This window comes from Odocoileus virginianus, chromosome 34 (assembly GCF_023699985.2).
Source record: "Odocoileus virginianus isolate 20LAN1187 ecotype Illinois chromosome 34, Ovbor_1.2, whole genome shotgun sequence".
NCBI classification, from domain to species: domain Eukaryota; kingdom Metazoa; phylum Chordata; class Mammalia; order Artiodactyla; family Cervidae; genus Odocoileus; species Odocoileus virginianus.
The window spans coordinates 30,543,452-30,567,956 of record NC_069707.1 but is presented as its reverse complement, the minus strand read 5'-3'; the positions used below and the strand labels follow the sequence as shown (position 1 = coordinate 30,567,956).

The following is a 24,505-nucleotide window of genomic DNA, read 5'->3' as shown; positions in this document are numbered from 1 at the left end:
TCCACACACTTCCATCTCCACTGCAGAATCTACACAGGAGCTAGAACAAGAGTTTGGGTGGGGTGTAATCTTTATATCTTACCCCAGGAATGTACTAGACATGCGGGCTTCCCAGGTGGTGCTAGTGGTAAAGAACCTGCTTGCTAATGTAGGAGAAGCAGGTTCGAGTCCTGGGTGGGTAAGATCCCCTAGAGAAGGGCATGGCAACCCACTCCAATATTCTTGGAGAATCCCATGCACAAAGGAGCCTGGTGGGCTATAGTCGATAGGGTCCCAAAGAGTTGGACACGACTGAGCAATTTAGCAGACAGGCACACATACTAGGCGTTTGGAAGATGGGTGGGGGAATGTAGTCTCTTTCCCTCTTCTTTTTTCTTTGCACTGCGGCAAGAAGCAAGCATAGCCTCTACTGTGCATGCACCCTCCCAGGAGACTCCTGGTGGAATTCCCAACCTTTGGCCGCAGAGCAGTGTGATGGTAGTGATAGGGTGAAGGGATGGTGAGGACTGTGGAGTAAGGCCTGGACCACAGGCAGAAGGAAGATGGAGCTCTCCCTAAACTCCTACTTTGGTCCATGGCCCCAGGGAACAAAAGCGTCTGACTTCTGGTCGCCTGTCGTGGGTCATTTTGGCAGAGTGATGTACTGCCAGAGCTCCGGTGAAAGAATGGTTTACCCCAAGGAAGGGGCACAGCTCTGGATGGTTTGAAAAGAACGTAATCAGATCTTTATTTTAAAGCTGTCACTCTGGTTGCACCGTGAAGAATGAGGTCCAGGGAGCAGGCTGGACGGCCCTTAGGAGGTTGCTACTTCAATGTAGGGAAGGTGGTGGCTTGAACACTATAGTATCTGTGAGGAGAGAAACATGGAGAGATTTGAGTGAACTCCATGAGGTGTTGCTAGGTAATTTATTGAATATGGAGGGGAGTGACAAAGAGCTGATGACAGGTGTTAAGCTTTAATGATCAGCAGGAGGCCTTGCTATCTGTGTATTTAGTCCAGCAGAACAGCCCCGCCACCCCACCCCCTGCAGCTTCTGGCTTAGTTCCATGCTAGCTCTGAAACGGGCAGCACCCCTTCACCCTTCACATTTGCCTTCAGCCAGAGGAAGGGCTTCCCAGGTGGTGCAAGTGGGAAAGAATCTGCCTGCAATGAAGGTGAATCATGAGACTCAGGTTCGATCCCTGGGTCAGGAAGAACCCCTGGAGGAATAAATGGCAACCCACTCCAGTATTCCTGCCTGAAGAATTCCATGAACAGAGGAGCCTGGTGGGCTACGGTCCATGGGGTCTCAAAGAGTCAGACGTGACTGAGCATACACACACAGCCAAGGGAAATCATGCCTGGACAGTCTAGTTTTTATTGATGGTTTGCTTAGAAAGACAGGATTAGGGTTACATCAGACAGACTCCATAAGCTCTTCCTGCTTCTTTCAGCATCTTCTCTTTCTTGAAAGCAAAGTGTCCTTTCTGTGCCATTTCTAAGCATCTCATGCCATTTCTAAGAAATGTTTTTAACATTTGATATATAATCTCATTATACGTTTAAATTAGAAGATTTGCTGATTTTTTAAATTCTGATTTTCCATGGGACAGGAGTTTCCACCTTATGTCTAGGGCAGAGTTCAAGAAAAGGATATGATCAATTTTCTGTATATTGAAAACCTAACTTCAGAAGAAATAATCTAACACAGAATGAGTGAGGTCACTATGATTCCTGTTCGAAATTTGCCATTTTGGGGAGAATGGCCTTGAAATAGAGCTTGGAACTAAATTATTGCCTCATAAAACAGCATGAGGTTACTGTTATTCCTTAATTTTATATCTTTATTATGAGGTAATACTTCTCTTATTTGATTTGAAGAATGTTCTTGTCTTTTTCTCATGTATTTGTGAATACTAAATGTTAAAGGACTTAGCATAACAACCATTGCTAAATTATGATGTAAAATAATACTGTGTCTGCAATTAGCCCAGGTAGTTTTACTTGGTCCAGTAATATAAAATCACTGGGCTCATAATATTTTAGTACTTTAGAGTGTTTGGCAAAGAAATAAATTCATGTTACCGTAAAACAGTTAAACTAAGTAACAATCTCAATTTTAAGGAAATATAAAGCAAAGTATTATGTTGTAACATGGAACATTGATGCAGATAACTCCCCAACTGGAACATTAAGTAGATTCTGAAGCAGTGGTTAACAGAAAACGGCTAGTCTTTGCTTTATTCTCTTATGCTTCAGCAGTTTTCTGGCTGTCTTAATTTTTAATTTCACTTGAGTTAGCACCAGTGCCCAGAGATGGTGGTCCTTCTAGAATATGATCAGTTCTTTCCTAGTGATCGATATCCTTAATTTAATTCTTGTGTATCTTTTCTGGAAAGAAAAAGATACGTTTCAACCTTCAGTTCAGTTAAATCACTCAGTTGTGTTCGACTCTTTGAGACCCCGTGGACTGCAGCACGCCAGGCTTCCCTGTCCATCACCAGTTCCCAGAGCTTGCTCAAACTCATGTCCATCGAGTCTGTGATGCCATCCAACCATATAATCCTCTGTCGTCCCCTTCTCCTCCTGCCTTCAATCTTCTACATTTAAACCTTGATCACATCTTAATATCATTTTAGTGTGATCATTGTACATGTGTTTTGGGTTGAAATGTTTTTCCCAAAAGATAGGTTTAAGTTCTAACCACCTTACTTGTGAATGCTACCTTACTTGGAAATAGGGTCTTTGCAGATGTAATTGAGTTAAAATGAGACCTGACCAGATTAGAGTGGGTTCTAGTCCAGTGGCTGGTGTACTTGTAAGAATAGGGAAATTTGGACAGAGAGACGCACATACAGGGGAAGTTCTTTGGAGAGATAGGCAGGGAGAATATTGTGTGGTGGCCATACTAAGATGCATCTACAAGCCAGGGGATGCTAAGGATTGCTGGCAAACACCAGAAATTAGGAAGAGACGAATGATTCCTTTCTAGAGCTTCCAGAGAGGGCCTGAATCTTCCAGTGTGTTAATTTAGGACTTTGTAGTGTCAGAACTATGAGAGAATAGATTTCTGTTGTTTAAGCCACCTAATCTTAGTACTTTATAACAGCAACTTTAGGAAACTAAAATGACATACTATGTTATAAGTAAATAATAAGCTACATTTGATTATAATAGTCATCTTATTATAAGTATTTTATTGCTGGTATATGTGCTCAGTTGCGACTGACTCTTTGCGACCCTATGGACTGTAACCTGCCAGGCTCCTCTCTCCATGGAATTATCCGGGCAAGAATACTGGAGTGGATTGCCATTTCCTTCAGGGCATCTTCCGAACACAGGGCTCGAACCCAGGTCTCCTGCATTGGTGGCAGATTCGTGACCATCTAAGCCACCAGGGAAGCCAAACATTTAATGTTGAGATTAGTCCACCAGGCATTGTGTCAGGCAAATAGGAAAATACCTGGTGGACTAATCTCAATATTAAATTTTTTGAGAAGTTACAATACTCTACCTGAAGAGCACAGCATTTTTCTTAAAATAGCCACATATTTGAGACAGAATTTTCAAAATTAAGTTATATGGCTGTTTAATTTTTTGTTTGCATTGTCAAATACCTTATGTATGATTTCATCCACCATTAATTTTGTCATTCATTCAGTTAATATTTGTTAACCACGTAATGCTCACCAGACACTGATCTAGGTGCTGTAGATGACACTAATAAATAGGATAAAGAATACTTGCCTTAAAGAAATTACTCTGGCTTTGAAATTTATTTCCTAGAGAAAGACACAGAGTTCACTTGGAGATAGAGTCTGCTACTTGGAAAACTCCCTTTCTTTGTTTGCTGTACTTTTAACTGATTTTGTGAAATCATTTTAGCATCATTTGGTTTTACTTACTCTGTGTTCCTGCATTATGGTGAAAAAAAATATATATAATTTATTGCAAACAGGCAATAAAGTCAACAATAATCAAAGTATGTGAAGCCAAAGACATAATTCTTTATCAAATTATGTATATTTTTAATGTTTCTTTTTAACCAATACCCAAATACATGCTAAGTTTACATTAGTATTAGCATAGCTAAAATTTTGTGTTCAGATTTTTTTAACTTACTATATAATCAGTAATTTTTCTTTTCTGTCATTTTTATAATTGTACTTTTGACCTTTGCATTTATATTAAATTTACTGACCATAATTTGTTTAATCGATGCTCTGCAAAGATGAAGCTACATCTAATTTTTATTATCGTGAATGCCACTGTAGTGAATATCTTGTCACTTTTGGAAGGAAATAGTTTACTCCCTAGGAAAGTTGATACATTGGGTACAAGAGTTTAAACATATTTTAAAATGCAGTGACAGACTGCTTTCTAAAAATATTAGAAAACTTGGCATTATCAGTGGCAGCTGAATGAGGACAACAAAGGATACATTTTCACTGTATCCTCACACTGAGTATTAATAATATTTAAAATGGTTTAGTTATTGAAGATGTGTATAGGAATCCAAACTGTATACTTATTGCTTAAGTTTGCATATTTTGGCAACCGTGAAAGTGAATACTTTTTCAAATATTTGTTTATTACTTACATTTTAAATAATGATTTTTCATATCTTTGCTTAGTCATTTAATAGTTCCTTAAACTTTGTCTTAGCAATATTTTTGTTTTTCAAGTCATCTTTATAATATTTATTGAAGATATTTTTCATAATCTGTTGTGTCTTTTTATTTTGTGGGCTATTTTTCTCTATTCAGAAATAAAAAGTTTTGGTTTTGTTTTTACATAGCTGAATTTGGTATTTCTTTCCTTGATACTCTGGTACAGTATTTTTGCCTTTCATCTTACCCATCTATGAGATGAAAAGGAACATCAGATTCCTCCTTTAAGAGAGTACTTGGCTAATTTATTATCCAGGTAGTAGGGAGAAAATGGCTGTAAAGGAAATAATCCATCACAGTTTCTTCCTGGAGGAGAGGGGAAGGGCTCATGATGTTGGCAGGTGTAGAATCTTAGCAGTTTAGCATCAGTTGGACTAGTGGCCACATTGACTAAGTTGTGAACCTTATCCAAGGCAAGGGTGGGCCAGAGTGGTCGGGCCAAAGATCAGGAGGTCCGCTTGGATGGGAAGAGCAAGCCAGAGATCAGCAAGAAGCAGGACAGGGAGGGAGAACCAGATGTGATGCGAGGGTCTGTAAGGAGATGCGGGAGAGTGGGAGAAGAAAGACAAAGGTGCCAGGTGAAAAGGAAAGAGCTGGGCTTTTTCCCATCACCATTTCTCAGGGCCACCTCCAACTCAGAGAATGACATCTTTAAATCTAGAACTCCCTGCCTACCTATCTTCCTGAATTCAGATGTACACTGTAACACCTTTCAGTGTATTAATATCTACCCTTCCTCATCCCCACCTTAAATGCCCTTTAAAATAGTGCTTTTCTTTAAAAATGACACCTTTCTGGTTTTGGAGTATTTGTAATCAGTTTCTTACTGAGGCTGTCACAATACATACATATAAGTTGCCATTCCCATTTTATGACTTTTAAAAATTTAAAAATTAAAATTAGAGAAAATTTTAGAAAAGAATCTTTGATTTGTGTCACTGTGTTCATGTATACGTAAAACAATGTACATTTTAAAATGTCTTACGTTCTAATAAAGAAAGTAACTGGTTTATTAAAGACTGTACTGCAGGGCAGAAAAGAAAAGAAACTAAAACCACATCTCTCTAGTTGTAGTAGGGAATACTTAAGACCAAGTAAAACCCCCTCCAATATGTTGAATGTTCTGTAAAGTGAGTTGGGGACATATTGTTTCTGCAGACTGGAATATTTATTTTCCACTTAAATGATATCTTTGAAAACTTTCGATGTCTCTAAATATTCCTTGAAATGTAAATTTAATAATTTATATCTGTGTTTATGCCTACAATGAACACTTTTTAATAGAGATCTTTTTATAAACTCATATTCTTTTAATTTTATTTTAGAATTAGAATATGAAGGGCTAGAAATATATCATTACTAATTTAAAGTGCATTTCATAGATTAGTGAGCTTGAATATTGTTTTGTGGTTATTGACCATTTTTCTGTAAGAGTGCATATGCTTTTCTGTTTAGATTGTAAGAGCTCTTTATTATGTCAAGGACATTAGCTTATTATGTTTGATATTTGCAGAGATACTTTTATATTTTCATGTATCTTTTAATTGTGATTAATTGTGTGTTGGGGGGAACTCAAGGGGGTATTTGGCTTTTTTTGTATTATATTCCATGGCTTCTATTATATAAGTCTCCTTTATATGGGAATTTAAAATATATATGTCTGTTTTTCTTAGAGTATTTTTAGACTTCAGTTTGCCTGGAAAACTTTTAATGTATTATATCAAGTAAAGATGAACATTTTTTCAGTAGTTTACTGACCAGTTTTCCTTCTTACGTATTCCTGTAACACCTTTTTATCATGATAGTCTTATTTGCATTCTTTTTAAAAAATTGTGCATGCATTTTATCACATATTTTTTAGAACAGAATATGATCATCGGGCAATTGAGACAAATTTTCCTGTGGTATAGAGCTGTTGTATTAAAATACACATTATGTTTTTTCAATTTTATATACTTTAGAAGATGAATGGTTAATTCAGACTTTGGGAGAAGGAAATGGCAAGCCACTCCAGTATTATTGCTTGAAGAATCCCATGGACAGAGGAGCCTGGCAGGCTACAGTTCATGGGGTCTCAAAGAGTTGGACACGACCGAGTGACTAACACAAAACACAGACTTTTAAATTTTAATCTGTCAATTGCTTAATGACGGACCTCTCTCAGCAAAATAGCATGCTGGGTGTTTACTATACCCTGGGTCTCTGAAGTTGTCCTCAGATGCTTTTGCTTATCTGCAGGATGCCTAAGTAGCTGTTTACTTATCTCAGTATGATGTGATTTTCAAGGTCATCATTTCTATCAGATATGGGAACAATACTAAGAAATTTTGTTCTTGAAAAATAATGCCTCTACAGATTATTATCATGTAAATCAAAGTTTTGGTAATTTTACAAATAATTTTAAAAGATAACTTTTTCATTTTTCCACTTTGTTTTCATCATTTTGTTTCAGATAGTCCATTTTTAATTGGAGGAAGCCGCTTCTACTTGGGGGCGGCAGGAGAAGTAAGAAAACCACATGGAAGACTCCCAGGATTTAAATGAGCAATCCGTAAGTCTTAATTCAATCCCAGTTTTGTTGAAAAATGTTGTGGTAAGATGACTCAAAATCATACTGGAAGGGATATATTGTAAAAAGAAGTTTTTGCTAAACATATTTTTAGTCAAATTCTGAATCCTCTTTCAAGATCATAAAACATACCTTTGGAAATGTATACTGTTTCTGCTTAGTGATACAATGTTTTGAGGTCTTCCTTGACTGTCGTCTTGTAAAGACAGTGATAGAAAGATGAGGGCATTGAAATTGTGCAAAGTGTTTCTTACTGTATCTAAACAGTTTTACACACCTCCTTTATTGGGTTTTGTCCTGTTTCTTACTGTCTAAACAGTTTTACACACCTCCTTTATTGGGTTTTATCCCAGAGGCACTTGGATGGTGCGCGTGGGGTTGACTGTCAGGAGTATGAAAGGTGAAGCATATCACTTGCATGCCTGTTGTTCACTTTGAGGATGGCAACCACAGTCCTGAAGGGGTTTCCTTATTTTGCTAAGGTCTTTGCAGGGCTTCCCTGTGGCTCAGCTGATAAAGAATCCACCTGCAATGTGGGAGACCTGGGTTCAATCCCTGGGTTGTGAAGATGCCCTGGAGAAGGGAAAGGCTGCCCATGGAGAATTCCATGGACTGTATGGTTCATGGAGTCGCAAAGAGTTGGACACGACTGAGCGACTTTCACTTTGCCCAGGGAGGAATGCACGAGATTGGTGGCAGCCATTCTAAAATTCAGATTTCTCAATGGGAAAGGACTTATATAGTCTTTCCTCCTAATTTATTAGCAGTGTCTTCATGACACTAGTCCTTCACGGGAGTCAGTGGGAGTCAGTGGGAGGTTCTGCGTTCACTCCCCACTCCCTCATTACCGCCAGTTGCATCCAAGCTGTTCTGTCCACAGACTATTAGTGATGTCACAAATGAGGAGATGTATACTTACCATGTGTGTATCATTTGCTTGTATGATCATGACTAGATCTTAGAATCTTATATTCCCATCAGGCCACAGAGGACAGTGTATTTGTTATAATAATCTGGTTCTGGAAATGATTTCTGAAATGAGTTCAATTTTAAAATTCAGAGTAATGTGCGTTCTGATGTATAGATGTCATTCCAAGTTAGTTTGTTTTCTATTAATGTTTCATTTAAATGACATGATAATTGAGTTTTCAATTTATAGACAGATATGACCATTGTCTAACATCTTTATATATTACATTATTATTTAATTTCACCTGGTATTATTTCAGGAAAAATGTAACAAAAAATTACAAAGACCATTAAAATATTCGTCAAATAGTAGAGATTATTCCTCAAAAAATGCCTGAGTTTTTACATAAGTAGACAAAAGACAGTTGGGAAGCAGGGGCTTCAAAGTAGGTTTTTTAAATGCTTGTTACTGAACCTAAATATTGGTAGCATGCACTCTAGTGAAATGGATGGTAGTCAGCATGATGATATGTCACCCATGCCATTCTTGCCTGTCTTTTGATCCCAGTGGCATCCGAGGTCTGTAAGTGTGAATGACATCATCTTAGTGGCGATGCTTCATAAGAGGGCTGTTGTCTATCTGCACTTTGTTCTGACACATCGGACATTACTTAGAAGTTTGTGTCCATCTGTGTAAGAATGTGTGTGTTTGTGTATCTGTGTGTGCATGCATGCATGTGCATGTGAGCCAGATTGACCTACTGTCCCTGTTTTCCAGGGACCCAGGAGTTTCCTGTGACTTGGAACTTTCAAAGCTAAAGCCAGTAAAGTCCGTGCAACCCAGGATAATCCAGTTAATTACCTTAGGGTGTGTGTGTGTATACTTAAGAGCAAATTTCTGATTCAGCACAATTAAATGAAGCTAAAGACAATAAAGTCTTAGGTTTAACATTAGAGTGAGATTATTACACACGATGCTTCATATCACCTTTTACAAAATGAAACCCAACCCCTGTAAATCTTATAGGGTTTACTCCTAGTGATATTTTAATGCTGTGGAATTTGGTATTTTTTTAAAAAATTAAGTTCTCAGTGTTGTTCGTGTTCAGCCAGGTTTGAGAATCAGAAATCTTGAGTGACCGACCTTCTGGTCTTTCAGCTCAAACCCAGCTGCTGAATTGGTGGTGGGAATGTGAGAGATTTCGAGAGAAGGGAAGATTGCTCTCATTCTCCTATCCTTTTCTCCCTCCCCAGTCCTAAACTCTCCCCCTGTGGACGGTGATCAGAGTCAGAATGGAAGCCTCTGCTCTCTGGTCATCAGGACTGTGTTCGTCTGGTTTAACCCACACGAAATGTGAAGTTTGTGTCAAGGGTTCAGGGCTTAATGGCTTTAAATTTGTAAGCATCATACATCCTTCTCCTTAGACTTAGCAGAACATACAGGCCAATCTGTTCATCTTGTGCATGTGTAAAGGGATGCTTGGGACTATTAAGTCCCAAGTCAGAGTTGGGACTTCACAACAGTCTTCTGACTCCAAGTCCAAAGCTTTCCCCATTATGTCCACATGCCTTAAATGCATTTGAATTTTCTTGTTTGGACTTTCATCACCATAGAATAAACTCCCATTAGGGTGAAATGATTCCTATTTGAATGAAATCTTTAAATGACTTTAAATCTTGCAGAGTCATATTGATTAATGTCTCGAAGCTTTTTGAAAAAAATGCTTGGCATTTATTAAGATATAGGACAAATAGGCTGAAATTTTTAAAAAGTTCTTAGTAAAATGAAAGAGAATTTACTTATATTATAGCTATTTTACTTCAAAAAGAAGTTTTTTTCTCTAGGCATAGATGTAGCAAGAGGTGTCATTTATTGCACATTTTATACTCATCTAGCTTTTTCTGTAGACTGTCTTCAATCCTTACCATATCCTTGCTTCCTGTTTGTTATGGTCACCATTTTACAGATAAGAAAACTGTGGCTTAGAGAATATTAAGGTCAACCAGCTTTTAAGTAGCAGAGATTAGAATCGAACCTATTCTTCAGTTCAGTCACTCAGTTGTGTTCGACTCTTTGTGACCCCATGGACTGCAGCACGCCAGGCTTCCCTATCTATCACCAACTCCTGGAGCCTACTCAAACTCATGTCCTTCGAGTTGATGATACCATTCAGCCATCTCATCCTCTGTCATCCCCTTCTCCTCCTGCCTTCAGTCTTTCCTAGCATCAGGGTCTTTTCCAATGAGTCATTTCTTTGCATCAAGTGGCCAAAATACTGGAGTTTCAGCTATTTTTATCTGGCCCTAAAATCAGTTGGTTTTTAATGAGTATGTGTGTTCATTCTTGCAAATTCAGCTGCCTTTTAGGAGACATAGCTGGCTTGGAGCACAGGGTCTGTACACTCAGCAGATAAAAACTGAACTGAACCCACCAGCTTTCCTCTCCCAGCTTTTCCCCCTTTCTCCTCTCTTCCATCTCAGTGGATGGCATCATCAGCTACTGAGTAAGTTCATTTGGAAAACTGGAAGTCATCCTTTTCTCCATCCCTATTTCAAAATCCTATCCATTCTTAATTTTTAGTACCTCTCAAAGTTGTTCTCTTGGTTCCAAATCCTTATTTTGGATCTATATTTTAATAATCTCCTGTATTTTTCTGCTTTAAGTTTTTTCTAGAGTGGTCTTCCTAATTTACACATATAAAGTGAAATTTGCTCAGTCCAGTCGTGTCCAACTCTATGCTACCCCATGGACTGTCCCTGGAATTCTCCAGGCCAGAATACTAGAGTGCGTAGCCTTTCCCTTCTCCAGTGGATCTTCCGGACCCAGAAATTGAACTGGGATCTCCTACATTGCAGGTGGATTCTTTATCAACTGAGCCATCAGGGAAGCCCTTTACATATCTAATCCCATCCTTACTCTATTTGATAATCTTCACAGACTCTTGCCTTCAAGAGGAAAATCCCAAGTGTGTAGTAAAGCCCTTAGACTTCACTGCTTGCTTTATCTGTAGTTTTAGTTTTGGCTTCTCTTGGTTCCCTGAATCTCGCAGGCTCTCGGTGGTTTCTGTCTTTGCTAGTACTGTAGCCTCTTCCTAGCTGAGCCTGTTCCTCACTGGAGAACATCTAAATCTTGAAGACTCGCGATGGGTTTCCCTCCCTCGAGGAAGGCGCTCAGGTTTCCCCCTCCTTCCCCAGGCAGTCAGCTGCCCTGGGTCAGGGGCCCCCGCACTGGGCCGATGTACCCTTTGGCATTTACCTCTCTCCCCCAGGACTTACCCCACAGAGCTGAAATCTTATCTGTTTATTTGCCTCTCTACTAGATTATAAACTACTTAAGCGTAATAATGGGTCTTGATCATCTTGTATCCTTCCTTCTTAGCACAATTCTTATTGACATTCGATAAATGTTTTCTTCAAAAGCTTTTATATACTGTTAGTAAGGTATGTTAGGGAATAGCCTGACAAATTTTAGAAAGCCAAGATGTTATTCTCAGAATGGATTACTGACTCATGATTTCATGTATCACTTATTTAAAACAGTTGCGTATAACATGTAACACTAGTTTAACAGCATGTGATCAAAACAAATGTTGGTCCTGAGTACTTTTTTTTTTTTTTGCACTTATCTGGGTTACTTTTTGCAGTCTGGTTTAGAGGATCTTGGAAATTTTAAGAAATAAACAATGAAAATAAAATTTAGCTTTCATATTTGAAGTTCTTTATTAGAACTTTATAATTACTTAGAAGCAATTTGTTATATCCAATTATAACTCACTACAGTTTTTAATAACATGTTGCTCTTATTAATAGAAATAAACATGAATATAGATTATGCAGAGCAGTTCAGTTCAGTCGCTCAGTCATGTCTGTATTTATACTAACAATCAGAAATTCCTTTGATACTCTGAAATATATTCTTTGTATTCAAATAATGACTAATCAGTGTTTATGTTTTTATAGCTCCTACAGTATCCTCACACATTAAAAAATTTTAGTCTTTTTTAAAGATTTCCACAGATTTTTTCTGGTCTGATTCATTCATATCAAAGTGAGAGGGCATTTGGCCTAAATTTACCATCAAGCTAGAAGGTTTAAAAAAATACTGTTTATAAGTTTAAGTACTATGTGTTACATAGTAAAATGTTAGTGTTTACTAAATAAAATGAGGTAAAATGAATTACAGTTTATGATACAATTGCATTCCCTAATATTAAACATTAAGGACCTGAATTTTCCTACATTATTACTGAATTAGTTAACTTACATTACTGATGACATATTTCAATTAGTGAGGTCTAAATTAAGTCACATCCCTTGGATCCATATTTTACATCATATGTTTCAGCAGTATTTTTAGAAGTTCATATATACACATATATATATGTAGACATTACTAGTGTTTATTTTCTTGCATCATACCTGCTAATTTAATAATACATATTAAGATTCCAGAGTTATTTTAGTAAACTAACCTCTTTCCCATCTTTTTTTCACCCCTGGACTACCAAATGACTTTAGAGTTATTCCTCAGTTCTTTGTTCTTAGAGATTCTACAATATCATTTTTGCCTGTATCCATTAGATCATCTTTAAAACCTGAACTGCTTTCTGAGCTATTTGGACAGATTTTTAATATTATGTAGAATTGAACAGACGAACAAACTTTCCATCTAGATGTAGCACTTCAGAATCAACAGCTTCTATCAGTGTTTCAACTCTATGCAAGAAAAGAATTATTTTTATTAGTTTCAGTTTAAATCACTTTTTCATTTTCGATAGTGTAGCATTATCAACATCTAGAAATCCTGTTATTCTTTTATTTTTTTTTATCTTGGATAGACTAATCAATTTAAGCATCATGCACACAGTGTATTTTATTCAGATATAACCAAAATCAGCTTATTGGTTTTGAGGCTACAAATCTGTTTGGAAGAACTTGGCCTTTTAATTAGTCAAAAGAACCATATTTATAACATGCAATTTTTATACCATCCAACTGGACAATGTACTTCAGAATTCAATGAAATTCTGCTTTGAGTTGAGTCAGTTTCAGAATTGATGTAGCTCCCAATTACCAATTATAGCTTTCCTTTGCAATGAGATAATAGAGTACCTAAATGGTGAAATTACCACATAGTGTCTTTAAGACAGCAGATGTACTGAAGCATCTGAGAACCATTTAAGTTGATGGCAGCAGGTAAGACAGTGTGTGCCGCAGCATGGATTCTGGAATAAGAGCCGGCAGGCCCACACTCCATCATCACAGCTTCCCAACTGTCACAGCCTTGTCTCAATGCAACTTGATTTCAAATTGTTTAACCAGAAGGAAAAGATTTTTAAAATATGGAGGGAAATGTAAGTTATTCCACTATGATTACAAGTCAGCCACACAACTGTCATGGTAAATCTTTAGAACAGGGAGTGGTAAGATAGCAGAATGTATTAAAATGGGTAGTAATTCAACAGATTCAGTTAAACCAATAATTATTGTTTACTCTCTGTCAGGAACTTTGCTAATGTTTAAACGATGAATATATTACAATTTCTGTCCTGCCCAAGTTTTAGCTTGATATGTGGTTGTAAGTTGTTAAGTTCTAGAGTTACCAATAGTTTAAAATGAGATTTGGGCAATGGCTACTAATTTACTCAATGAATATGTGTGAGTAGCTGCTATATTTGAAACATGGTTTTAAATGTTGGAGATACTTGGTGGACGAAATAGACAAATATGATTCTCATGGAGTTTATTATACTCTAGCAGGGAGAGATGAACAGGAAAACAATATTAGATACTAGAAAGTAATAGTGCATCCAGAAAAACCAAATAAAGCAGGGACAGGGACAGAATATTCTGGGGCTAGGGTGTGTGGGTGGGGCAAGGTGAGTAGTCAGGGGGCTTCCTAAAGGAAATCAGTCCTGAATAGTCATTGGAAGGACTGATGCTGAAGCTCCAATAGTTTGGCCACCTGATGCGAGGAACTGACTCCCTGTAAAAAGACCATGTTACTGGGAAAGATTGAAGGCAGGGGGAGTAGGGGATGACAGAGGATGAGATGGTTGATTGGCATCACTGACTTGATGAACACAAGTTTGAGCAAGCTCCGGGAGTTGGTGAAGGACAGGGAAGCTTGGCGTGCTGCAGTCCATGGGGTTGCAAAGAGTCGGACACGATTGAGCAACTGAACTGAACTGAACAGAGGGCTGTCACTGAGAAGATGGCATTGTGCAAAGACTTGAAGGAGCCACCTGGATATCTGGGAAAAGTGCGTTTTGGTTAGAAGGAACAGTGACTATGAAACAAGTGGGATGGCGCCGTGCCTGATGTGGTCAAGGAATAGAAAGGAGGCCACTGTTGGTGCCAGTAGTGGCGTAATCAAGGGGGGAGATAAGGAAGTGATCATGATGGGAGTGTGGAGGTGAGGAGTACAGATTGTGCAGAGGTGTTTAGGACATTATAAGAGCTTGAGCTTTTCTGTGAGTTACATGGGAAACAATTTGAGGGTAAGCTTAGGGATGTCATGATGGGACTTAAGTTTTTAAAAGATTAGAATGTCTGCTGGGTTGAAAATGGTCTCTTTGAGGTCAGGAGTAGAAACTGGGCTATTCTAAACATTCAGATGTGAAATGGACAAGATAATAGTAGAAGTAGTGAGAAATGGTTGAATTCAGGATGTGGTTTGAACCTAGAGCTGAGAGGACTTGCTGACAGGTTGGATGTGGACTGTGAGAGAAGGATCTTGACTTCCAGGTCTTTGTCCTGAGCACTGGGAAGGATGGGGTTAGGCATTTACTGAGATGGAATGAGTTAGAAAGAACAGGTTGAGGCTGGAGATCAGGAGTTCAGTTTTAGACCTGGCAACAGAGTTATTGCTATGCTTTCACCAATTCTGTTTCATACTTTTTTTCTGGTGCATCTGGGACTATCCTTCCTGGACTCCTTGCCCTTAGACAGGGTGGTATAGCTGGTTTAAGGGAAGTGATGTGTGTGTTATTTCCAGACTGAGGCAGTGAGAAACCTGTGCCTGATTCTGTAGTCTCTGTGTTTGCTAGTGTTTGGAAAATGAGGAGGAGGTGACTGGTAAAGATGGTCAGGCTCCAAGATGGAGGAAGATTGAATGGTGGAGTCCCTGCAAGAAGGACAGCTTCCAAGGAGAGTAGTAAAGCAACTGGATTAAAAGGGAAATAATAAGTTTTACCTGTTATTTGAAAAATGCCTGGGGAGTCAGTTGTAACCACTTGGAACCTGGGAGAGAAGGTTGAACTTGAAATATAAATTTGGGAGGCTTCAGTGTGTTGATGATATTTAAAGAACTATTATTGGTTGATATCACCAAGAGATTAACTCTAGAGAGAGATAAATTGAAAGGACTGAGCTCTCGGGCATTCAGATTTACAGATGACAGTTATACATGAGGCAGCAGCTTGATCCTAACACAACCATAACCGTAACGCCCGTAAGCATTGAGTTATGCCACAGCTAGTATATGTTACCAAAGCCAGTGAATTCTCTTATTTCAAGTTTCCCAATGATCAAATATTATATCTGGGTTCCTGGAAACTGGGTTAACCCCTTTTAGAAGAAAAAGCCAACTTACAGCCAAATAGGTATTCAAACATCATTCACTTCTTTATTTTCTATCAAAGTTGTTGTTCAGTCGCTAAGCGGTGTCTGACTCATTGTGCCCCCATGGACTGCATCACGCCAGGCTTCCCTGTGCTTCACTTTTTCCTGGAGTTTGCTCAAACTTGTGTCCATGGAATTGGAATTGCCATCCAACCATCTAGTCCTCTGTTGTCCCCTTCTCCTCCTGCCGTCAAATCTTTCCCAGCATCAGGGTCTTTTCCAATGAGTCAGCCCTTTGCATCAGGTGGCCAAAGTGTTGGAGCTTCAGCACCAATCCTTCCAATGAATGTTGTGTGTTGATTTTCCAAAGATTTACTAGTTTGATCCACTTGCTGTCCAAGGAACTCTCAAGAATCTTCTCCAGCACATTTCAAAAGCATCAGCCCTCTTTATGGTCTATACATGACCACTGGGAAAACCATAGCTTTGACTGTACGGACTTTTGTTTTACTCTAAGTTGTCATAGCTTTTCTTCCAAGGTGCAAGTGTCATTTAATTTTATGGTTGCAGTCACTGTCTGCAGTGATTTTGGAGCCAAGAATATAAATTCTATCACTGTTTCCACTTTTTCCCCATCTATTTGCCATGACATGATGGGACTGGATGCCATGATTCATTTTTTGAATGTTGAGTTTCAAGCCTGCTTTTTGACTGTCCACTTTCATCCTCATCAAGAGGCTCTTTAGTTCCTCTTTACTTTCTGCCATGAGAGTGGTATCATCTGCATATCTGAGATTGTTGATATCTCTCCCAGCAAACTTGATTCCAGCTTGTGCTTCATCCAACCCAGCGTTTCTCACGATGTACTCTGCATATAAGTTAAATAAGGGTGACAGTATACAGCCTTGACACACTCGTTTCCCAAATTCGAACCAGTCCATGTTCCATGTCTGGTTCTAACTGTTGCTTCTTGATCTGCATACAGGTTTCTCAGGAAGTAGGTAAGGTGGTCTGGTATTCCCATCTCTTGAAGAATTTTCCACAGTTTGTTGTGATCCATAGAGTCAAAGGCTTTAGCATAGTCAGTGAAGCAGAAGTAGATATTTTTTCTGGAATTCCTTTGCTTTTTCTGTTATCCAACGGATGTTGGCAATTTGATCTTTGGCTCTTCTGCCTTTTCTAAATCCAACTGGTGCATCTGAAAGTTCTCGGTTCACGTTCTGCTGAAGCCTAGCTTGAAGGACTTTGAGTATCACCTTGCTCACAGTGAAATGAGTGCAATTGTATGGTAATTTGAACATTCTTTGGCATTACTTTTTTGGGGGATTGAAATGAAAACTGACCTTTTCTGTCCAAGTTAGAAGAAAGTACTCAACAAGTAGTATTTTCTTATTGCTATGTTTGTAGATATGATGTTTCTAAGATCCCAGTTTAGTAAAGGATTGAAATACATCAGGGATACTTAGCTTCAGCATTGTTGAATGTCTCACTTACTTAGAGGGTAATTCTTTGTCGTAGGGAGGTTGTCCTGAGCATTGGGTGATGTTTAGAAGCACTTCTGATACCCACCCACTAGATGTCAGTAGCACCTTCTTCCCTCCCCCACGTCCTTCTGTTTAGGGACAATCAGTCAAACATGTCCCTCAATATGGAGAGATGTTTTCTGGGGGGAGCCAAGAATCACACAGATCTGCTTTCAGTGAGCCATTTGTTTACATATTTATTTCCCGCAAAATATTTGAGGAGGTTTGCCTGAACATTTAATATAATGTGCTATGTTAAATTATTGGGGGAGATGGGATGATAAGGCAAGCACATAATAATACAGAATTTAAGCAAGAAAACAAAACAACATTGCAAGGTTAGCTGTACAAAATATTAAGTACTCTGCTATCAACAGGGAAAGTCTGTTTCAGAAACACCAAGAAAGGAATTCTAGATAGGCTAGGTCACACCTTAATTTGATCTTGGAAGAAAGGATGGAATTTTATGGACACAGAAGGACCTGTCCTGGTCTGGTGAATAGTAAGAATGAAGACTCAGAAGTGCAAAATATAAGGCAATAAAGCCTGCCTGGGAACTGTAGATGGATTAGAATGACTGAATCAGAAACTTTTGGGGGATAAAGATGCAGAGCAGTGGGCACTAAGGTCAGAAGTCCTGAGACCATACTCCAAAGAGTCTTTGAAGCCAAACTTCTGTATTTACAAGGTACTTGGTGTCCGGCAAGATGCTCGTCACAACATGAAGTAGAGAGTTACATGAGATGCTGCCCTGTCTTTGGACTGTTATCTTGGATATAATGGAAAGTCCCATAATTTTTGAGCAAGAGAATAATATTTTTAAAATGATGTTTTTGGAAAATTAACCAGATGGTAGGAAGATTAGTGAAAGTGTGAAACTTGGCATGGAAGATGGTCTAGGGGCCGTTGAAGCAGTTTATGTGTGAGCTGAAAAAGACCTCAACCAGGGGTAGCAAACTTTTTTTTTTTGGTAAGAGTCGAGACAGTAAATAACTTTGAGTTTTCTGGCCATACACTCTCTGTGCAGCTCCTCACCTGTGTTGGTGGAGTGTGAGAGCAGCCGTATGTGACACATACATGAATGGGCATGGCTGTGGTCTAATAACACTTTATTTACATAAACAAATGGCAGGTTGCGGACCGTACTTAGCCAGATCCTGGTCTAATAGTTGAAAGAAAGCTAGGAGAGAATCAATAAAAAGAACTTGAAAAAAAACTTTACTGAACTTGGATAATTAACCAACAGGGTTAATAGGAAGGTGAGTGGTAGATGTGGAGAGGGAAAAAGCAAGGTTTATCCTAGAGTTTCAGGCTTCGGGGGTACCAGTAAGTGGGTTCAAGAGCAGGTGTCAGCGATTTCAGTAACCAGAAAGATGTGTTTGAATTGATTACTTTGGAGAGTCTGTCAAACTAGCATCTGGCTCCATTGTGCCATGGAGGGGATGTCTAGGCTGGTCAGAGAAAGCAAAAGAGTATTTTTAAAGATGCTGCACCTAAGGGGAAATTATAGCTGGCTAAAGGACAGAAGGGCTTCCCTGGTGGCTCAGTGGTAAAGAATTCACCTGCCAGTGCAGCAGAAGTGGGTTCAACCCCTCCATCAGGAAGATCTCCTCGAGAAGTAAATGGCTACCCACTCTAGTATTTTTGCTGGGAAATCCCATGGACAGGAGGAGCCTGGTGGGCTCCAGTTCTATGGGGTTGCAAAAGACTCGGACACAACTTAGTGACTAAATGACAACCACCAAGAAGGACGGAGCTGGATACACCTGTGAGAACGCCTCCCAGGTGAGGATACACCTGGGAGAAACCATGTTTATGGAGTGGAAGGAGGAAGGTGGATCTGGAGAGACTGAGGTGGGGAAACAGAAGGAGGTCAGGGTCATCCTGCCTGCAAAGCCAATGACCTGGAATAACTTTGAGAAGGAATTGGTTATCACTTTCTGACATTTCAAGAAGACAAGTAGAATGGGGACTGAGAAGGAAGCTCTTTCATTTGCTGATCAGAAGGCCGTTGGGGCCCCTCAGGATACAGTGCTGTTCGATTTGTGGCGGGTAGAGACCTCTCAGAGGTTCAACACAGAAGAGATGTTGAGAAAGTAAGAGGAAGCATGTGTTTTGAGAGAAGAAGCACAGAACAGTAATTGAAGGGAGCACCTTTTTCAAATTAGGAGAGAACTGCGTGTGGTTGGTGAGTGGGGAGAAGGACTCAATGGAGAATAGACTCAAGTTGTCACAGAGGGAGGGGATCAGCAGAGGTCAGGATGAAGAAGATAACGGGATGAGGGAGGGATTCACCCTCTGACTGAAAATGCCGGACGACGCCTGTGCCCTTGGGTGTTCTAAGCTGTTCTCCCTGGATGGGTTTCTTTTTTGCAGTCCGTTTGTTCACACAAGGTCAAGAAGTGAAGTGGAACCGTGATAGGATTAAACGCTTTAGTAGTATAAAGAAGATCACCAAGAGGCACTATTTTTTTAAAATAGAGATCTTCTAGAACTCAGTACAAAGAGTATTGTGACATTTTCAGGTTTCCTTTAGCAAAGTCAGTCATACTGGCTAGGACCTAACACTGAGCATGGAAAGTTTATTTATTTATTTTTTTGCATCAAAACCATTAAGAAGAGACAAGAGAAAAATAAACATTTTGTGGTTAACGAAAATGCCCCTCATCTTAGGAAGGAACTGCTTTCTCTGTTTTCTTTGGCTATCAACACACCTGACAAAAAGAAGAGCCTATTTGTTTAGATTGGATTGGGTCAAATTTGACTAGAGTTGGATGGAGAAAGTACTTGTCTCAAAGTACACAGAATCCTGTTGTTTTCATGTCTTCTTGGATGGAGGGTTGATTTCTCTGCTTAGACATCTTTAGGATGTAGACACCCTTGTAAGGGTTACTATGGGAAGAAGTTCATGTTAAAACTCTTGGCAGGAGAGAAGTTCATGTTAAAGTTGATGTTAAGACTCAGCATGGTGGGAAAAGGTCTGCAGAAAAAAGTAAATGAGAATTTAAAAAGGAAAGACAAACACCGCCTGCTTCTTTAGCTTTTGTTGTTTTCCCTAAACTGTTGTGGATGACACGTGTGGCTGGTGGGTTGTAACTAGACTGTGCGTCCCACGTGCTCACAGCTGACATGTGTGAAGTCCTCACTTGGACTTTCTGAGTACATTATTTATATTATATCAACTCATTTAATTCTCACAACAGCTTGATGAGTTGGGCACTATTATTATCTCCCAGTTTACAGATGAGGGGGTCACTGAGCTAGTGGGTGGGGACCAGGATTTGAACCCAGGCGGTCTCGCTCCTGAGCTGACAGTATTAACTGCTGGTGAGTCTTCTGAGAAAATGCACTAGTTATTTTTCAGCCCTCCACCCTGATGTGAGCCTTCAACAGTAACAACAACAACAATGGAAATATTTTTGTTGTAGCCATGCATTCCAGGAAACAGACTCACTCGGAAGGACAATGCAGATAGTACAGTGCAGTTCATTACACTGGCGGGCCCAAGGCAGTCTCCTCTTAGCCAAGGACCTCGACCAGCTTTTGTGAAAACCTTATATACCCTAAGTGTACGTGTTCAAACCAACCTCCCCAAATTCTCTGAAACTAGTTTGAACAAAGGAAAAGAAAGATACAGTGAAAGTTAACCCGTGATTCGTATGCCTTAAACCTGTGATTCGTATGACTTAAACTAGGTAGTTAAGAGTGGACGATTATCAATAGGCCTGTGGTCATACCCCAGTAAGCATAATACAATTTATGATTCTGTTCAGTTACACAGATAATTAGGGTATTCTTTTAGGCGATGGAGAGTCTAGATATGAGCCCCGGGGCTCTTCCATGGTGGTGGGGGCGTTGGGGGTGGTCTGGTTTTCCAGTTGGTATGTCATTTCCATAGATCCTGGGCATATAGCTCAAAGTCCACAGTCCGGCCCAAGATGGAGTCCTGCTTTCAAGAGGGAGCCTGTTCTGTCTGTTTCCTCCTTCATTCCCCTCTCCTGATGCTCTTAACTCATAGTATGAGCATCACTCATAGGGATATATTGCACCCTGGCTCTCTGACCACCAATTTGGGAGAACGACACCAGCCTTTGGGTTACAAAGTTCATAATACATTGTAAAATGCAGGATCCACAAAGCAGAACTATCAAGGCAACTATAACAGTGGTAAATATAGTTCTCCACCAATCACCCTTCATCCAAGATAGGACTGAAGTCCAGAAAGGAGTGTTTTCATTTGACATTGCTTTTACCTGGTTTTTCATGTCATCTAAAGCAGCTGATACATTGACAGATCAGTCAGGAACATATACACACCGTTCAACCTTAATTATAGCACAGGTCCCTCCTTGAGCAGCTGTGAGCATGTCCAAAGCCATTCTGTTTTGAATTACCGCTTTCCGCATTTGGATTTGTTCTTCATTTAAGGCTTGCATGGCTTTAGCACCTTCTGGGAGGGCCTGTTTTGTGAAATTAGTCAAGGCCTCTACTTTAATCATAATATCTCTTGTCCCTACAGAAGGTACGAATAAGGCAGCAATATACTCATACCATTGAAATACAGACCTTGTCCACCTAGCATGTGAATAAGGTAGATTTATCAGGGCTTCTTGTAGGTTAGACTTTATGCTCGCATGGGCAAAAGTGAACCCCAGTGTTTATGGCCTGCCCAGCCGATTGGTAACCAAGGTCAAAGGTTAGGCCCACAAAGCCATTGGGTTCCACTGGGCGCCATCCAGCAGATTCCAGGGTTGTATTTCCAATCAGAGCCTGGCCAATAGATGGACTGGTTTGGGTGGTGTGTGACCTCGAATGTTCATTTACATTGTTCGGGGGATAGATAACCCATATATTTAAGTTATTTGGGGTCTAATGGATGGTCACCAAAGCATACCCGTTTTTCTTTTTTTCCCAGCATATAGCAGCAGGAGTAATTAATTGACCCTTTTCTGGGGTCATCGAGAAATATTCATCCCAGACTTGATAGAATTGTTCAACATACCTAGAGGCCTGTCCTCCCTTGCTGGTCAGGGAGCTTTTTTCCTTTTTTTTCTTTAAATATGAGGTGTAGACTTTTGTTACTCCTATGAAACTGGTGTTTACATCAAATGTAACCCCATGACCTGAGTCGATTGACTGTAGGTCTGGCTTACACCAAGAGAGCAGGGAGAGATTACGATTGACAAGAGAAAGGAAAGTCTCTTTTTGTCATTCCAGAAAAGAGCAGAGTGGTTTAAAATCTCCTTGGTGGAGCAGTGACACCCACCAGGAAAGTCCACGCATCACAGACAGAGGCATAGCCCCACACACCCAGCAGTTGAAGGTGTTGTGGAAGTCCGCGTAGGAATGTGCCCATGAGATGAAAACGTCGTCCTGAGTTGAAACGGAAGTTAACTTAAAAATCACGTTGATGAGGCCAAGCAGCAGGAGTTGATTGTGCAGGTTCATCCTGAAGGGGCTTGTCCGGGATCTTCTTTTCCTTCTTCTTAAGGATGATCTTCGTCTCTCCAGTGCGGTCCCTCTGTGCAGCCCAGCGTTTTCTGGGTCTGAGTGGTATGTCTCTTCATCCTCATGTGGCGGATCCAGGGAGTGGCACCGTCAACTTTCACTGCTGTGGGGGTGATTAGACAACAGTATATGGACCCTTCCACTGTGGGGCCAAGGAGTCGTGTTTCCAGTCTTTGACCCATGCCTGATCCCCGGGCACAAATTCGTGAATCTATTCCCCAAGGGGGAACGGCACCCTTTCTTGTACAAACTTAGTTCCCTGATTTATTACCTGACCCAGCTGTTACATCTGCTGTGAAATCTCATCTCCCCTTACCTGAGGCAAAGTTGTTGACACCTGTTTTATTATGGGAAGGGGCCTCCCATACACAATTTCGGGACCGTGGGCTCATCCTGAGTCTGAGCAGAGCCATCGGGAACAAATCCACCCAGGAGCAGTCAGTCTCTCTGATCCGCCTGGAGAGTCTTCTTTAAGTGTCCAGTTGGTTCCTTCCACCATCCCAGAACTCTGGGGCCTATATGCTGTCTGTAATTTCCACTTGATGTTTAACGTTTTGCTTATTTGTTATACTAAATCAGCTATGAAAGCCAGGCCATTGTCCGATCCAATGATGGTAGGAAACCCAAATCTGGGAACTACCTTTCTAAACATGCACCGGGCTACTTTTGATGCTTTTTCAGTCGACGTAGGAAAAGCATCTACCAATCCTGAAATGGGTAGCAGGTAACGGTAATGTTGGTGAGGTTTCATTTCAGTGAGGTCCACTTCCAGGTGTTCAGAGGGCAGCGTGCCTTTTACCTGAATCCCTGGAGGTTTCTGTCTGTACCAAGAGGCAGCACTGACCTGTGAGCAGGCAGTGTGGTTCTGAGATTCTGTCCTGCGTAGGGAAGAGAGGCGGGGAACCAAGAAATATTTTCGAATTAGCTCTTCCAGTTTATCATGGCCTAGATGGGTCGCTTAATGTGTTTGGCTTACCAGAGTGGTTGCCAGTTCCTCTGGTACCAATAATTTGCCACCTGGTAATTCCCACCATCCATTTTCAGTCTTGATGGCCCCTTCTGCTTTAGCTAGTTGATTTTGGGCTTCAGTGTATTTTGGAGAATCCAGCAATAGCTCAGGCAGCTCTGCCAATAGGAGAGCTTTAATAGGGGCTTCACTTGTCCCCCCAAGCCCTCAGCTGCTTGTTTAGTGGTCTTATCTGCCAATCTGTTCCCTGAACCTGGAGGGTATCCTCTTTTTGGTGCCCTCAGCAGTGTATGACTGCAATTCTTTCTGGTTCCCAGGCAGCCTCTAGTAGGGTCTTAATTTCTTCCTTATTTTTATTATCTTTTTCACCAGCTGTCAAAGCCTCTCTCCTATACAGAGTCCTGTGTCCATGTAGTGTGGCGAAAGCATTCCTGGAGTCTGTGTAAATGTTTGTCTTCTTACCTCTTGACAGCTGGAGGGCCCGGAGTAGAGCATATAGTTCTGCCCGCTGAGCGGACAGTGTGATGGCAGAGAGCTAGCCCCAGGCTGGTTTCTTCCGTGACTCTGCACATCCCGACAGTCGCCCTGTTTCACCAGGCTGTGCCACTGATGCACACGACCAAATCTGGGTCCGGGGCTGGTCTCAGGTCGGGTCTGCTGGCACATTTCCTTGCAATCATGTGAGGCCCACCTTTTCCCACAGGAAGGAGAGTGGCCAGATTCAGGGCCTGACAAGGCTCAGCAGTAACACGTGGGTTCTCACATAACAGTCCCTGGTACTGAGTAATCCGGGATGCTGACAGCCATTTATGGGGG

General features: G+C 40.3%; 1 protein-coding gene across 10 annotated transcripts in view; it reads left to right on the top strand.

The window, feature by feature from the left end:
- Positions 1-24,505, top strand: part of EYA4 (EYA transcriptional coactivator and phosphatase 4) — a 301,073-nt gene that overhangs the window by 25,449 nt on the left and 251,119 nt on the right. For all 10 annotated transcript variants that reach the window (XM_070461688.1, XM_070461696.1, XM_070461693.1 and 7 more), the window contains exon 2: positions 7,103-7,201. In XM_070461688.1, the coding sequence (XP_070317789.1) occupies positions 7,169-7,201 (33 nt within the window). In that variant the 5' untranslated portion in view covers positions 7,103-7,168. The remainder of the gene's footprint in view (positions 1-7,102; positions 7,202-24,505) is intronic.